Source organism: Otolemur garnettii, unplaced genomic scaffold (genome assembly GCF_000181295.1).
Source record: "Otolemur garnettii isolate 467f Iridium unplaced genomic scaffold, OtoGar3 scaffold00047, whole genome shotgun sequence".
Lineage (NCBI taxonomy): Eukaryota > Metazoa > Chordata > Mammalia > Primates > Galagidae > Otolemur > Otolemur garnettii.
This window is the reverse complement of record NW_003852442.1, coordinates 5,878,519-5,893,073: the sequence shown is the minus strand read 5'-3', so window position 1 is coordinate 5,893,073 and position 14,555 is coordinate 5,878,519. Positions and strand designations below refer to the sequence as shown.

At 44.7% G+C, this 14,555-nt stretch overlaps 1 protein-coding gene across 1 annotated transcript in view; it reads left to right on the top strand.

Moving 5' to 3' along the window:
- The window catches only part of WWOX (WW domain containing oxidoreductase), a 970,358-nt gene that overhangs the window by 299,596 nt on the left and 656,207 nt on the right, over positions 1 to 14,555 (top strand). The window contains exon 8 of the mRNA XM_003791310.3: positions 1,898 to 2,162. Coding sequence (XP_003791358.1) covers positions 1,898 to 2,162 — 265 coding nt within the window. The remainder of the gene's footprint in view (positions 1 to 1,897; positions 2,163 to 14,555) is intronic.

Sequence of the window (14,555 nt, the reverse complement as noted above, 5' to 3'; positions counted from 1 at the left end):
TGCCTGTAGTCCCAGCTGCTTGGGAGGCTGAGGTGAGAAAATCACTTAAGCCCAAGAGTTTGAGTTTGCTGTGAGCTATGACGCCACGGTACTCTACCAAGGTGACATAGTGAGACTCTTAAAAAAAAATGCATGGATTCACACATACACACTCATTTATTCACACATATACACAGAGTTAGACTGTAGGCTCAGACAATTATACGCAGGCTTTTCATCTCTGTGAGTGTCCTCTAGGGCAGTCTTGTTGGCTCTGCTGGCATTGTGGGACATTCACCATCCTTGGTCCCCACCAGCAATCATGATAACAGCCAGATAGAGGTCCTCCTGAATTTTATAATGTCCTGCTAAGTTTCACTGTTCACTGTCTTTGACTATCAGCTTGGAAGTCAGGCTCTTCCTGAGGTTTGGGGGCTTGAAAACAGGCAGCTAACAATTAGTCTGTAAGTCTCATTGCTGTGCCCTTGATGAGGGTTCTGGCCATCGGCTTTGTTGATGACCTTAGAGCAGCAATGTCATTTAACACTAGAAAGTGGATGTCACCGACTAAGTCCTGGAGAAGGGATATTTAATTTCCATTAAAATGTGAATTTCATCTGCCCTTGTGATACTTTTCTTGGTGTTAGCCCAACCTATACTTCTCGTAGGAAGGAACAATGGGATTATTCCATAATTTTCATTTTCCTTTTTGCTTTCCATAGCAGTTTTCTAGAATATTCTCATTACGCTTTCTTATTGCCCGGTGCCCAGAACTCCTTCAATAAGGCAAGATGTAAAGAGTCCTTTATGGAAGATGAGACCGTCTAGAAAATTCCTTTTGTTTGTTATGATCCTTTTTTTTTTTTTTTTTTAAGGGCAGTCACTACTTTGTTGTTATTTAAGAGAGAGAGAGAGGAGAAGAGAGAGAGAAACAAACAGCTGGTGTTTAACGACTCCGTCAGACCCAATTATAAAACATCAACTAGTTACTTTGATTTGTGGGCACCCATGCCAGGGGTATACTTAAAAACATTAGACGGTGCCAGAACTCATTTTGGCTTTGTTTACATTTATCTTCTAAACGTAGAAGACTATTGATGGCACCTCACCAAGGTTACAACCCCTTTATAATCATTAATTTTTAATCTGCAAGAGAGTCTTGGAGGCAGCAAGACTCGTCTCGATTTACTTGGATGCTGAAAGGAAAATGTACGGGATTCCAGCACTGGCTAAAATAACCCAGGAAAGCCCCATCAGAGGTTAGGGATGTGATATCTTTCTGTTTCCAGAAGCGGCAGCCCTTTATTTAAGATGATTTCCCATTTAATTGAATTATCTTGGAACTTCCTGTTGAAGGTTTTGACAAAATGTATGTTAGGGATGGCGGAAATTTAGCATGCTAGGGCAGCCACACTTAAGAGTGTGGGCCTTTTCCTGATTTTAAGCTGGGTGCAGTGGCTCATGCCTATAATCCTAGCACTCTGGGAGTACTTGAACTCAGCATTCCAGACCAGCCTGAGCAAGAGCTAGATGCCCATCTCTACTAAAAACAGAAAAACTAGCCAGGTGTTGTGGTGGGCGCCTGTAGTCCCAGCTACTCGGGAGGCTGAGGATTGCTCAAGCCCAAGAGTTTGAGGTTGCTGTGAGCTGTGATGCCATGGCACTTTATTGAGGGCCACAGAGTGAGACTGCCTCAAAAAAAAAAAAAAGATACATAAACAAAGTCTTATCTTTAGATCTAATTTCTTTATATTGTTTCCGTCACCTTCGTTGGTTTTTTATGGGAGACTTTGTCTCGATGTGGGCGTGGTTGAGCTTTCAGTGGTCTCTGCACGGTGTCTGTGGATTTCTAATGAAATAAAAAGCTACCTGGGAAGTCAGAGCTCAGTGGCTTCCCATCGTGCTTTCTGTTTTTTAGATTTACGGATATTAATGACTCCTCGGGGAAACTGGACTTCAGCCGCCTTTCTCCGTCCCGAAACGACTACTGGGCCATGCTGGCTTACAACCGGTCCAAACTCTGCAACATCCTCTTCTCCAACGAGTTGCACCGCCGCCTGTCCCCGCGCGGGGTCACATCCAACGCCGTGCACCCCGGGAATATGATGTACTCCTCCATTCATCGCAACTGGTGGGTGTACACGCTGCTGTTTACCTTGGCCAGGCCTTTCACCAAGTCCATGGTAAGTGACTGCGCCGACCACCGCCAGCACACGCGGCATCTCTCAGGGAGGTCCTGTCTCCACCTTCCAGCCTCTTGCAAGGTTGGATCTCGTCCTACTGATAACATTGTCTGCCCTGTTAAAGCTGGGGAGAGGGCTCTCGCAGCCACTGCCATCCACGTTTGGTTAAATTCGTTTCCCTAAAGGTGTCTCTCTGGGCTGGATAGAAGATGTGGTTTTTTAATACTGTGCTAAGGATGGCTGAAATGCTCCACGTGAAATGATGATTTGATGATGATTTGTTTTCTTTCGATGTGGGTTTTTGATTCAGAGACTTTGTAAATCTGTTTTGTTGAGTACAGCAGTTGAGAGCTATTTTGTGGCACTAGGTAAAAAACTTAGATGGTGACTACTGAATTAGCAGCAGATGTGAGTCCTTGGTTTCCTTGAGAATCTGTGTCAGGATGTTCCAGTGTCTTATTTTAATGGGTGTAAACTGCCCCTGGAAAATCCTTCAATGGCTAGAATTGTGCTTAACTCTTTACTTCCCCTAAGACAAATCCTTGTGGATGAAGCAGAATCCTGCAGTTGGTTTTAGAAATATGTTCACAAGGGTGGGTATGAAGTTTTTGCATTTTTGATGGTCATTTGTCAACTGCCTCACTAAACTTCTTCCTACTGAAAGCATTTGATGGTGGGAAAGACTTGAAGGTAGATTTGTGTCTGTGCAGAATCTGGTGCAGGGGGGATGGCACCGTCTGACCATCCAATAGATGAGGGCTTGTTGATGGAATATGATCAAAACTATTATATTCTGTGACCTGAGCCCAGGGCTTAGGGACTCTGGACAAGGGAAGGTCGGAGAAGAAGGGAGACAGATGCTGGTGAAATAAAGGTGAGTAAATACTTTTGTGTATTTGGGGAAGAGTTAATTATATTCTAATATGTAATATAAAGTCTGCTTGGCAAAGTCGGGCTTGATCATGGGTGTGTTGGACCTAACAGGAGAATTTCTTAAAAGGGCCAGAAAATGATGTAGGGCAGACAACCGTGTCATGGTGTCAGACTGTTGCTGTGGCGGTGGGGTGGGGTGGGGAGTGTGGATGGTGCTCAAGCCAAGTGGAAAAACAGAGTCTGTATGTGGAAACTGAGGCAGAAGCTGTGTGGATGGGGAAGTGCAGCGAGTTAGGGGAAGCTCCTCCCAGCAACAGCAGAGGTGCTGACTCCTCCTCCTGCCCACACCGTGTTCAGAGATGCCCACCTTATCTCCCCTGTGCCCCGTACAGAGAGCTCAGAGACTACTTGTGAACAGGCTGCAATGACTGAAGCAGGGCTAGGACTGGGAGGAAGAAAACTGCCTTCTGGGACCAGCCTTGGGTAAACTAAAGGCTGATCTTTAAGGGCCCTGGTGAGAAGCACGTGGGAAAATGAGCAGTGAGCCCCTGAGAGGGTTGGGAGAAATTTGGCAATGCCACAAAACCCCCAAGTTTTGTTGAAGTTGCCCAGGGAGTGGAGGAGTGCTCATACTAAGGGCTGGGGAGGTCAGCAACTCCCTTGTGCTTGCACAAGCATTTGACAAGGCTTCCCAGGGGTGGCAAGGAGAGGATGTGGTCACCCAGGGCAGTGGACCAAGCAGCTCTCCTGCTGAAGGTCCTAATGGTCATGTCCAGCTCTTTCCCTTCAGAACTGAGACAACCTAGGCAAGTTACTTGAGCTTTCCGAGCCTGTCCCCTCACCACTAAAATGGTCGCACAGTTGGTTAGAGCACAGGCAATGGCAGATATAATACCCAGGATGATGGGGATAGAGTTTCTGCATTGATTAGAGTCTGTCTATCCAGTGTGGTAGCTGCTGACCACAAGTGGCTATTGAGTTCTCAAACTGTGGCTAACACAACTGGGGAAGTGAATTTTTGGTTTGCTTTCATCTTAATTCAAATTGGAATGGCCACCTGTGCCTGGTGGCTGCCACATTGAAGAGCTTGGTCAGACAATATCCCTGGCACAATGCCTGTCACACACAACATGTCTGTGGCACTTCTTGCCGCCATCGCTGTTATTCTTGTTGTTGTGAGCAATACCTTCGTCTTGAAGATTATTCCCCAACGTGCAATTGTTGCTGACGAGTGCAACAAGGTTCGTGGGCTGAAGGAGCCTGTTCGTTGGGAGTGGGTGATGGTGCATGGGGGGAGGGCTTGGTCCCTTTCCCTGGAGGCTCATGGAGAGGATTACTGGCAAGGTAGGAAAGGGTGTCTGCGGGGAGAGAGCCTGGTTAGGTGACCTCCAACCTGCACATCTTGTTCCCAAGAAACCGTAGTGGTGTAGACTTTTCCTGTTAATGTCCCTACATGATTGGAAAATAACACCTTTTATATGCCACAAATGGACTATTTAAGATAAACTTAAAGATAAGGGAGACTGTGGGACAGGCAGCTTAGTTTACATTCTTAATAAAATCCTCTCTAATAACATCCTTGTACATTTTAGGCGTTTGGTGGTATGTTTTTAGCCATAGGGGTTCCTTGTAACTCTTTTTCGGAAGAGGTGGAACTTGTTAGACTCACAGCCAGTCCCTTCTCTTTTATTAAACACGTAGGACTCTTGTATTTAGGAGAGGAGTCAGCACTCCTGTAAACTTGGGACTGATCAATTTCACCAATAGGCTAGATGGAGCTGATTGGAAAAGTGACGTGCTATATCTTTCGTATAAACCTTGGCGTTGTTTCCATCACGATAAAGATGCACATGGACAGAAGATGCACTTCTGACAATTTAATGCAAATGTCTTTCTGGACAGTTAAACCACGAGGCCGTATCCTCATCCCCTCTCTGAGTAGAGGATTTCTAAGTGCTGACAGAGAAGGTTTGCATAGGCGCCGTCTCCCATCACCCGCCGGCTAGCCCTCTGCCTGTGCTCCCTGGCCCCTTCTGCGTCTCACCTTGGGGAAAGCGTTCTCCTTTTGACATGCAGGTTGCTACAGTTCACATTCAGTTGCTTGCGGTCAAGGAAACGAGAAATTCACACCAGCCTTGCACTCGGAAGCCCTGCCTGCCTTTCCTCCGCTGTCGCCGGCTCCCTTAAGTATTAAACAGCAGTATTCCAATATCAACGTCCTTTTTTTATTTGCTGTGACTTGCTGTGACTACGGTGATTTTAGTTACAGTAATTAGGTCACCCTTCATGGAGTCAGGCTATTTTAAGTGCCTCTTTAAGGAATATTGTTGCAGATCAGTAATTTTACAATTGGATGTTCTTGTGCAACTTTATTAAATGCAATCTGTCTTTTAAATGTTGCCCTTTTACAGTTATACATTTCTAATTGTTGCTGTAAATGCATTATCACTTTGAAATTAATTAATTTTTCCATTTTGGCCGCCTGCAGTATTATAATCACTAATGAGAAACTCATAGGATCACTTCTCGGCACAGTGACCCCTACTGGGAAAGCTGTGTCTCTGCCACCCTCTCCCTCTTGAAAGATCCAGAAGGCTGGGAAAGTGTTTCCCCTCTCTCTCCACTCTATGATAAAATAAAAAACGGTAGGTAAAAATGGAAATGGAGTTGATTTTAAATGTTCAAGAAAAGTTGGAGGATTCTTCAAGTAGCTGTTTCCAAAATATCTTAAAGGAAACTAAAGTCCGTTGAATGCCTTCTATCAAGAATAAGGAAGTCACATCATGGGGGATTTATATGTTTATTCTTTTATCTCTCTGGTTTTCTTTTATGCCCTTAAGTTACTCTAAAATTATGATTTGCACATGCATGCATTAATATGCATTGTAGATTAGTATGTATATTTATATGTACACATTTCTCTAATGGCTTTAATTCACAAGTTCAGGCGTTATATTATCCGGTGACGTAAGAGATTTTCAAGGGTGATTTTGCTGTTGGCATTTGCTGCTATGTGATGTGACTTTAGAACCCTGCCATACTTCCAGGTAAGATGCAAATTGGCTGTTTAGACCAGATACCAGGATGTCTTACATATCAGCACACGTGTTTTCATTGATTTATCACAACAGTTCTATAGTCTTGGAACTGTTATCTTTATATTCTGATGAAACAGCAGAGAGAGCTCCCCCAGCTTAAGAAAATGGTAAACCAGCTTTGAAACCTTCACTACCCCTAGGTCCATTTACATGGTCTGATGCAGCCGCATCCCCCTGCCGTGTCTATTTAACTGTGCAGTTGTGTTTCCTTTGCAAAGTATTTGACAGCACCTTGATGAAATTAAAGCCCCCCCCCCCCCATGAGCCTTTAGTTCTGTTAAACAATATCTCCGCCAGAGCGCTTTGGTCCACGCCAGCTCTTTGTGGATCAGTATGTATGTAAATTTGAAACCGAGCTCGGTCACGTGCCTATCGGGGTGTTTTGTGCAACCAAATATTTGTGTTGGCAGGTAACAGTAGAAAGAATATCATGTGTTAGGGTAGCGAGAGCTTAGCAGATGTTTTAGGGAACTGCATTTTCAAATCATTCTCCATTAAAAAAAAATGGTTTGAGTTTATAGAACTTCTGAAAAGATTGGGTTACGGTTTCCTGTGGCCGTGTAAAGCCGCTCATTGTGCTGAGTTTTAACAGATGTGCAGTTACCCAGCTAATGGATGGGCCTGCAACGCAGGTTCTGTTGCAAAGTTATAAATTACAGCTAGAAAAAGCACAAGATGTCATTCTTCTAACCTTCCTGAAAGCCAAACTGGGTAATTCTGCCCTTGAATAACCTGCCGCAGGGTGATTTATAGTTGTACAATTTAAAACATAATGAAGGAGATAATAGATGTTGATTTGTTCTTTAAATTAGTATTTTAGAAAAATACTCCCCACCACCAGTCTCCCCTTTAAATACCTGCAGCTGACTACACGGGAGACCCCCTCAAGGACAAACACCCCCCCCCCCCAAGTCTGAATCTTTATTGGTACATTGGAGTGTTATTTACAAGGCACAGGGAGTAGAAAGCAGGGACGTCTTTCTGTTGGGAGGAGAAAATACAGTTTGCAAAATGGGAATTTCAGCATATTATTTACTAGTGTCAATATTTTGAGACTCCTGAGCGAAGGTTGAATTTTCTGGCTGCCTTGCTCTTGCCAGTCCAGATAGATTAGCCAACCGGACACATAGGACCCCTCTGTGCCTGCCCCATCCTTGAGCTTTCTGACACTGGCTCCCACAGAAGGAGCTGGAGACTGGGCTTCTCCTCGTCCCCCTGAGGCCACCTTCTTAGAGCCTCAGACATCCTTCTCACTGTCTGGGCCTATCATTAGCACTGGCTTCGTAAGTCCTCTCTCAATTGTGCCCAGGCTTTAATGTCAACAGGATTTGGTTAATCCAGAGGCCAGTGGAGATGGTAGGTTGGAAGAGAGCAGAGGATTGGGACTCGTTATGGCTGTATTCACGGAGCCTCCCCACCATCCCCGACATACACACTTTTTAGTCATATGATTTTGAAATAGTTTGGCCTTTCTTAGGTTTATTTTCTATACTGATTTGGATACTTTGGGTCACAGGTTATTTTTGCCCCTCTAAAGATGGTTGCAATAATAGAGGGTTTTTTTCACATGTGTCTGGAGAAGCTGAAGTAGCCAGGAGTATGTCTGGCCACTATCTGGGCAGCTCCTTTGTGATCCTCTTGGCTTTTTCCTCATGCTTAGAAGATGGCTGCAGCAGCACCTGCCATTGCGTCCCACATGATAATGTCTGAAGGCAGCACAGGAAGGGTGAGGCTCCTCCTTCCATGCCTCCCTCTTTTATCAAGAGGAAGAACATTCTGTCTCATTTTATCAAGAGGAAGAACATTCTGTCTCAGATCTAGCCTCCTAAGCCAACATCCCCTCATCCTGCTGGTTAGGGGACATGTGACCTATTAATATCCTAGGGATGAGGGTGACTAGGAAAGTGCATAACTGGTATTCTGAGCCTCTAAGGTGGGAGACAAACTCTGGTGGCAAGGAAAAGGACGGGGTAATGGCTTCTGAGCAGGCTCTGTTGAATAGGTGTCCATGTAACACTAACAGGGCCCCACAAACATGTGCAGAGCAAGTGAACGAAGGGCCCCAGATGTTCTCCTGAGTAAAGTGACTGTAATTTAAAAAGATGATTTCTGTAGTTTGTTCCTTAACGTCTGTCTCCCTGTCTCCTCAAAGTGTTGTCTTTGCCTCCCTGTTACTGTATCCCTTACCCATAGAGTAAATGCTCAGGGAACATTTGTGAATGAAGAATTCCAAGATGAACAGGTGTTTTATGAATGACAGTCCTCCATCCGTTCATCATCATTCGCCAGTGTGAGGTGGGTGTGGGATTGCAGTCTAGAAGGTGTAAAGAGATAAACGATCAGGTCAAGGTCCTGGCCCAGAGCCACAGAGCAAGGAACCCAGAGCCTCCCTGGCTCTGGATCAAGTGCCATGTGAGGAGTCTACCCAGAGGCGTGTGTAAGGAAGGATCCTATGTAAGGAGAGAACTGTCAGATGCGGGAGACCTAGGGTGAGCGTTAAGCTGTACAGCTCTCAGCTCAAACCCAGCCCTATCCTGTCCTAGCTCCTGGGCACGTTTCATACCTTAAGATTCTTCTTTAAAACTGGGCTGTTACGCCTACATCTGGGGCTCGTGTTGAGATTTGAGGGACATCATGAACTATAACATCTACAATATGCCAGGTGCTCAGTAGACTTGGGCTGGTACAATTATTGGTTTACAGTGAGAATTAAACATCATGAATGTTCAGAGTTCTTGGAAACATGCTTGCAACTCTGCAGACATTCAATATTATCATTGTTATCATTATCACTATTATTTTTCCCCAGCTGTATTGAACTGTAATTGACATACAATATACGGATATATTCATGGTGTACAATGCGGTGTTTGATATACACAGGCTTTGTGCAGGGATTACCACAATCAAGCTAAATAATGTATCTAGTCTCTTATTAATATTCAAGTGTATAATAACATTATTACTAATTGTATTCACCAGGCTGTACAAATGATCTCTAGAACTTACTCATTTTGTCCAATGGAAGCTTTGTTACAATGGAAACTTTGTATCCTCTGATTTACATCTCAATACACTGTCCCAGGCAATCGCCAAGCTGTCCTGTCTTTCTGTGAGTGTGACCCTTTCAGAGTCATCGTATGTAAGTGAAGTCATGTTGTATTTGTTCGTATTTATCTTTCCGTGCCTGGCATATTTCACAAGAGCAGGGTCGTTTCCCTTCCTGTTGTTCGCAGATGCCTGTTCTCCTAATGACGGCTCTGGGTCTGTCACAGAAGGTCTAATTCTCTCTGCGAACAGTGAGCATAAAAACCCCATATGTACAAGCCCCAGGAGCCACGGAGGCAGATTCCAGAAGGCGGAGCAGATTTGAACCCCTCCGACCTGCCTGTGCTCCCAGCATCCACAGCACACCTTAGCTTTCAGAAAAGGTTGGCCACGTTCTCATTAAAAACAAAGAGAAGGAAAATATATCTGCCTTGGTGCAGCTGTAACACCTCATCACTGGGTTTTTTTGCTGCCTTGCTTTATACCGTTTTAAGTCTGGCTCAGCTTTTGTTCCCGAATGAGCACCCGAGAGGGGAAAAAGTGACTTGTCTGGCCTTAATACGTGTGACAAATTATTTAATGAACGTTTAACCGAGATTTGAAATTCCCCTGTTTTATCTCCCTCTTTGCCTCTCCTTCCGTGTACCCGTTGGCGTTGTGGTAATGCACTGGCTCTTTATAACTCTCTTTCTAGCTCTTTTATTACTTTTTTTTTTGAGTGTGCAGAGCCTTCTTTGATCCTCCCCTCTTTCAGTTTCCTTTTCTCCAATTTCATACTTTTTTCCAGTGATTTTTGGCCGCAGTGCCGTTTAGATATTGGAGGGCCAGTGTGATTAAACCGATGCCAGGAGTTTGTGTTGCCCCATGACGATGTTTCTGGAATGTTTCTTCTGCGAACATTGATTTTTGTATAACTCACTGGCCATGTTGATTTTTCCCTGTGAGGTGTAGGGTAATGTTTTTCTAGCAAAAAAACAAAAGAGGTCTCAATCCTGGTGCTCCGAATTCTTGAGATACTTCTCCCCTTCCTTATTAACTAAGATAAAGAAGTGCTTTGAAAATCTGCGGAGACCTTGTCCCCATGTTACCTGAGAACCAGCTAAGTGCCCAGCCCCATTTTCAAGGCTTGACTTTATAGTTATTCTCATCGAAGGGAATTGTGGCATTTTCTCCCCTTGAACTATTGTGTCTCTCTGAGCAAGTCGCTTACACTCTCTGGATTTCAGTTTTCTTAGCCATCACATGGGTTTTTTAACCAAGATAAATTGCCCCACAGGTTAGCAGAACGGTTTAATTTGGATGGAAATTTAAAAAAGATGACGATTTGGAAGACTGAGGTGGGAGAATCACTTGAGGCCAGGACACCAGCCTGGGCAACAGTAAAACCTTGTCTCTAAAAAGGTAGAAAAATATTAGCCAGGTGTGCTGGCTCACACTTGTAGTCCCAGCTTGCTCAGGAGGCTGAGGGAGGAGGATCAGGAGGATCGCTTGAGCCCAGGAGTTGAAGGCTGCAGTGAGCTGTGATCATGTCCCTGTAGATCCAACCTGGGTGACAGGGCGAGACCTTGTTTCTTAAAAGAGAAAGGGGAGACGAACACGAGCCCACAGACCTCTCATTGCACCAACAACTTTGGATGAAAAACAAACCTATGAGCATTTTAATGCCAAAAATTGTGGACAGGTCACAATTGCAGGACAAAGAGCAGACCTCTCAACTGAGTACGTTCAAGTTCATGAGTGACTCTGTCTTTATCGTTGTTGGAAATGGTGGGCCCGTACTCGGGAGCGACTGTCCTAGAAAATCCCAAGGGGATCATTTCAACTCCTAAGACTTCTGTGCATCTTTTGAATCCTGGTTTCAAACCGACAGTCAAACCAGCAGCATCTCAGGTAATTGAGGAGTGAGCTCGGCGAGCCCTTCTGTGAAATGCAGACCCCTGTGGACACACACATAGTGGAGTGAAGGGAACCGGAGGGATACTACTGCCCTTTTATAAGTACAATACCCTCATCGACCTCCAGAAGGGATATTATACTTACTGGGGCATTAGGGAGTAGAAGGAGAGGATAGATAGAAACAGGGCTTTTGGCTGAATGAATTCTTGTGTGGCCATAAGGAGCTTGGCCAAGGTTTCTTTTTGTATGCGTACATTCATTCAGCAAGGATTATTGAGCCCCTAGCATACGTCAGGCCCTCTGCTAGGGACAGAACACTGAATGGGGGGGCTCTGTCCTCCTGGGTACCATGTGTGGGGGAGACAGATGAGAAGCACAAAAATGAAGGAACCTCTCAGACTTGCAGCTGGGAAGTACCTCGGACTAAATGGAGTAATTGTTTTCACCAAATTATCTTCACAGAAGTAAATAATCTCATCAGTTTCCATTAGAAAACAGAACAAAGAAAGAAACAGCTCTACTAATGTTTTATCTTTTAATATTGAGAGACAGGGCCTTGCACAGTCCCCCAGGCTGGAGTATGGTGGTACAGTCATAGCCCATGGCAGCTTTGAACTCCTGGGCTCAACCTATCCTTATGCCTTGGCCTCTCAAAGTGCTGGAATTATAGGCTAGACCACTGCACCCCAGCCCTACTGATTTTTTTTTTTTTTTGAGACAGAATCTCAGTTTGTCACCCTCGAGAGAGTGCTGTGGCATCACAGCTCACAGCAATCTCAAACTCTGGGGTTCAAATGATTCTCCTGCCTTAGCCTCCCACATACCTGGGACTATAGGTACCTGCCACAACACCTGGTTATTTTTTTTTTCTTCTTTTTAGAGACAGGGTCTTCCTCTTGCTCGGGTTGGTCTTGAATTCCTGAGTTCAAGCAATCTACCCACCTTGGCCTCCCAGCCTACTGATTTTTTTTGCCAAGCCTACCCTTTGCTTTGCTTGGGAAAATAGGCTGGGTAATTGGACCAAAGTAGTCCAATGGCTAGCTTTTTGTGTATAGACAGATAACGGGCTCGTTTTGCCTCTTTGGGACCTGATACAGGCTTCGAGCAAAACAGTGAGAGATGTGCCCATGGTCCTGATGGCTTTTCCTCCTTCTGTGTGACGGGCAGTGTTAGTGGGGACCATGCCTAAGACTAGTTAGGAAAGTATCACTTCAATGTGGATTGACCGTGGGCTGTGGAGTGTTTTGTAAAGCACTTTTTGCACATTTGGGCGGCGTGGTAAGAGTTTAGGCTTCTGAGTGAGGAGATCGGGGTTCAGATCCTGCATTTGGCCACTTGCCTGCTCCCTGCCGAGTCTGCTCCTTGCCTGCCTCAGCTGTAACCTCGGGTACTGCCTGCGTCAGGCAGGTACTGTGAGGACAGAGGCTGGGAGAGGCCTGCAGAGTGCTCAGAAGCATTTCTGTCCCGTCACAGGAACTCATTAAACGCCAGGAAGTATTAGTGTTGTGATGATTTTACAACTACTAATAGTATTATTATTGATATTATAATTATTCTCATACTTCTCCATTATCGTCTTATAAAAGGCATGTGTTACGATACATTTCTCACATTATTTGGCAATCATTGATTATCATGCCAGGTTTACACTTAATTTTCAACATTTTCTGCTATGCCTCGTGCTTTTTAGGGCTGTTAGGGAAGACCATGATGGCAGGAAGTCTTATCTGTTCTTCTCCAAACTCTACCCAGTGCAATTCCTCGCAGAAAGTAAGTTCTGTAGAAATTTATGAGTTACTTCTTGCTCTCTGAAGCAAACAGCCTGTGTGTTTATACACATCTGGCCCAGTGCAGGTTTACCGTGTAGTCTTGGAAGGGGACCTTGGCATGTTCCAAAATTGCAGAGGACACTGGAACTTAACTCTGTCCATTTACTCTGATGCCGATGACAATGGTGGCATTTTAATGCTATGATAATAAATTATTTCTTACGCATTTGGCATAAATCAGTAAGTCTCTGTGAAGCAATGTATTTCACCATCACAATTGTAGAAGTTCAAGAAAATTCTTTGCCTCCTTTCACAGGCCAGGGAACTAAAGTTTAGAAGTGCTGAGTAAACCGTCTTAGTTCACGTAGCTAGTAAGTGATGGAGATGGAAGGCTATCTGTATTTTATCAGGGGTGAAAGTGTAACTGTGATTATTGCCAACTGTATACATATCCATAAATGCCTGTCTACCTGTCTCCCCGTAGGCTCCATTCTTCCAAAAAGTAATGATAACAAATTAGAAATTAGTGAGAGGCTGAAGAAAATGGACTTGACAATGAAAAAGAAATCATGCAAAGTTGCGTTTCAAAAGCTCCCCTAGTTGTTACTGGGCCTAAGGGTGGGCAAAGTTTAGCTCCAAGCAGCCTGGGGAAGCAACAGAAGCTATTCAGAGTTTTAGGACAATGGCCCTGCTCCTTACTGCCCCCAGTCCATGCATCCGGATACTGACCCGTGAGTATGTAATCACTTTGACTCATTTCTGGTCAAGTTCACAAAGGGACCATAGTAATTCATAACAGGGGAGTGAAATCTCTCACATTAAGCAAAGCAGGCAGAAATTGATGACTTTAGGTACGGGTTATCTGTCTCTGAATAACACGTCATCCCCATGTTTGGCATCTTGAAACAATAGATACTTATTATTTCACAGTTTCCGTTGATTAGGAACCCAGGCCTGGCTTGGCTGGGCCACCTGCTTTAGGGGTCTTGCAAGCTGTGACCAAGGTGTCAACCGGGCCAGCGTCATCCCACGGCTCTACTGGGGAAGGATCTGCTTCCCAGCACGCCTGACTGGTGGCGAGACTGAGTTCTTGCAGCCCAGTGGACTGACGGCCATGGTTCCTCACTGGTGTTGGTCTCTTACAACATAGGGCTCTCCATCATGGCAGCTGGCGTGATCAAAGTGCGTAAACCAAGGAGGGAATAGAATCCACTAGAGAGACGGAAGTCAAGTCCTTTGTGACCTAACTGCAGAAGTGACATTTCATCACTCTTGCCATAGTCTTTATGTTTGAAGCAAGTCACTGGATCTGATCCATGTTAAAGGGAAAAAGTTTCACAGTGGTGTGGACACTGGAGGCAGGGGTCCTCGGGAGCTGCCGACCACACTGTACAAGTGGAGTATTTTTTTCTGTTTCAGGGCCTTTGGGTGGCAGATTTACTCAGAGGCCTGGATGATTCTTCTTTGGCCTGAAGCCCTTGTGTTCTTTGTTGGTAATTCTGTCTTTCTGCGGCATCCTTCCTTCATCCTTCTTGCCTTCCCTCTTTCTGGGCTGAGCGAGGTACCAAATGTACCCGTTTAAAAAATAAGTATATTCATACATTTCTGTCTCAGGATGGGAGATAAAATTTAGTCTTTTAATAAGAAAGCTCCTGAGAATAAGAAAGAAATATGTGAATGATGTTTCTTTTTTCTTTGTTTTTTTTTTG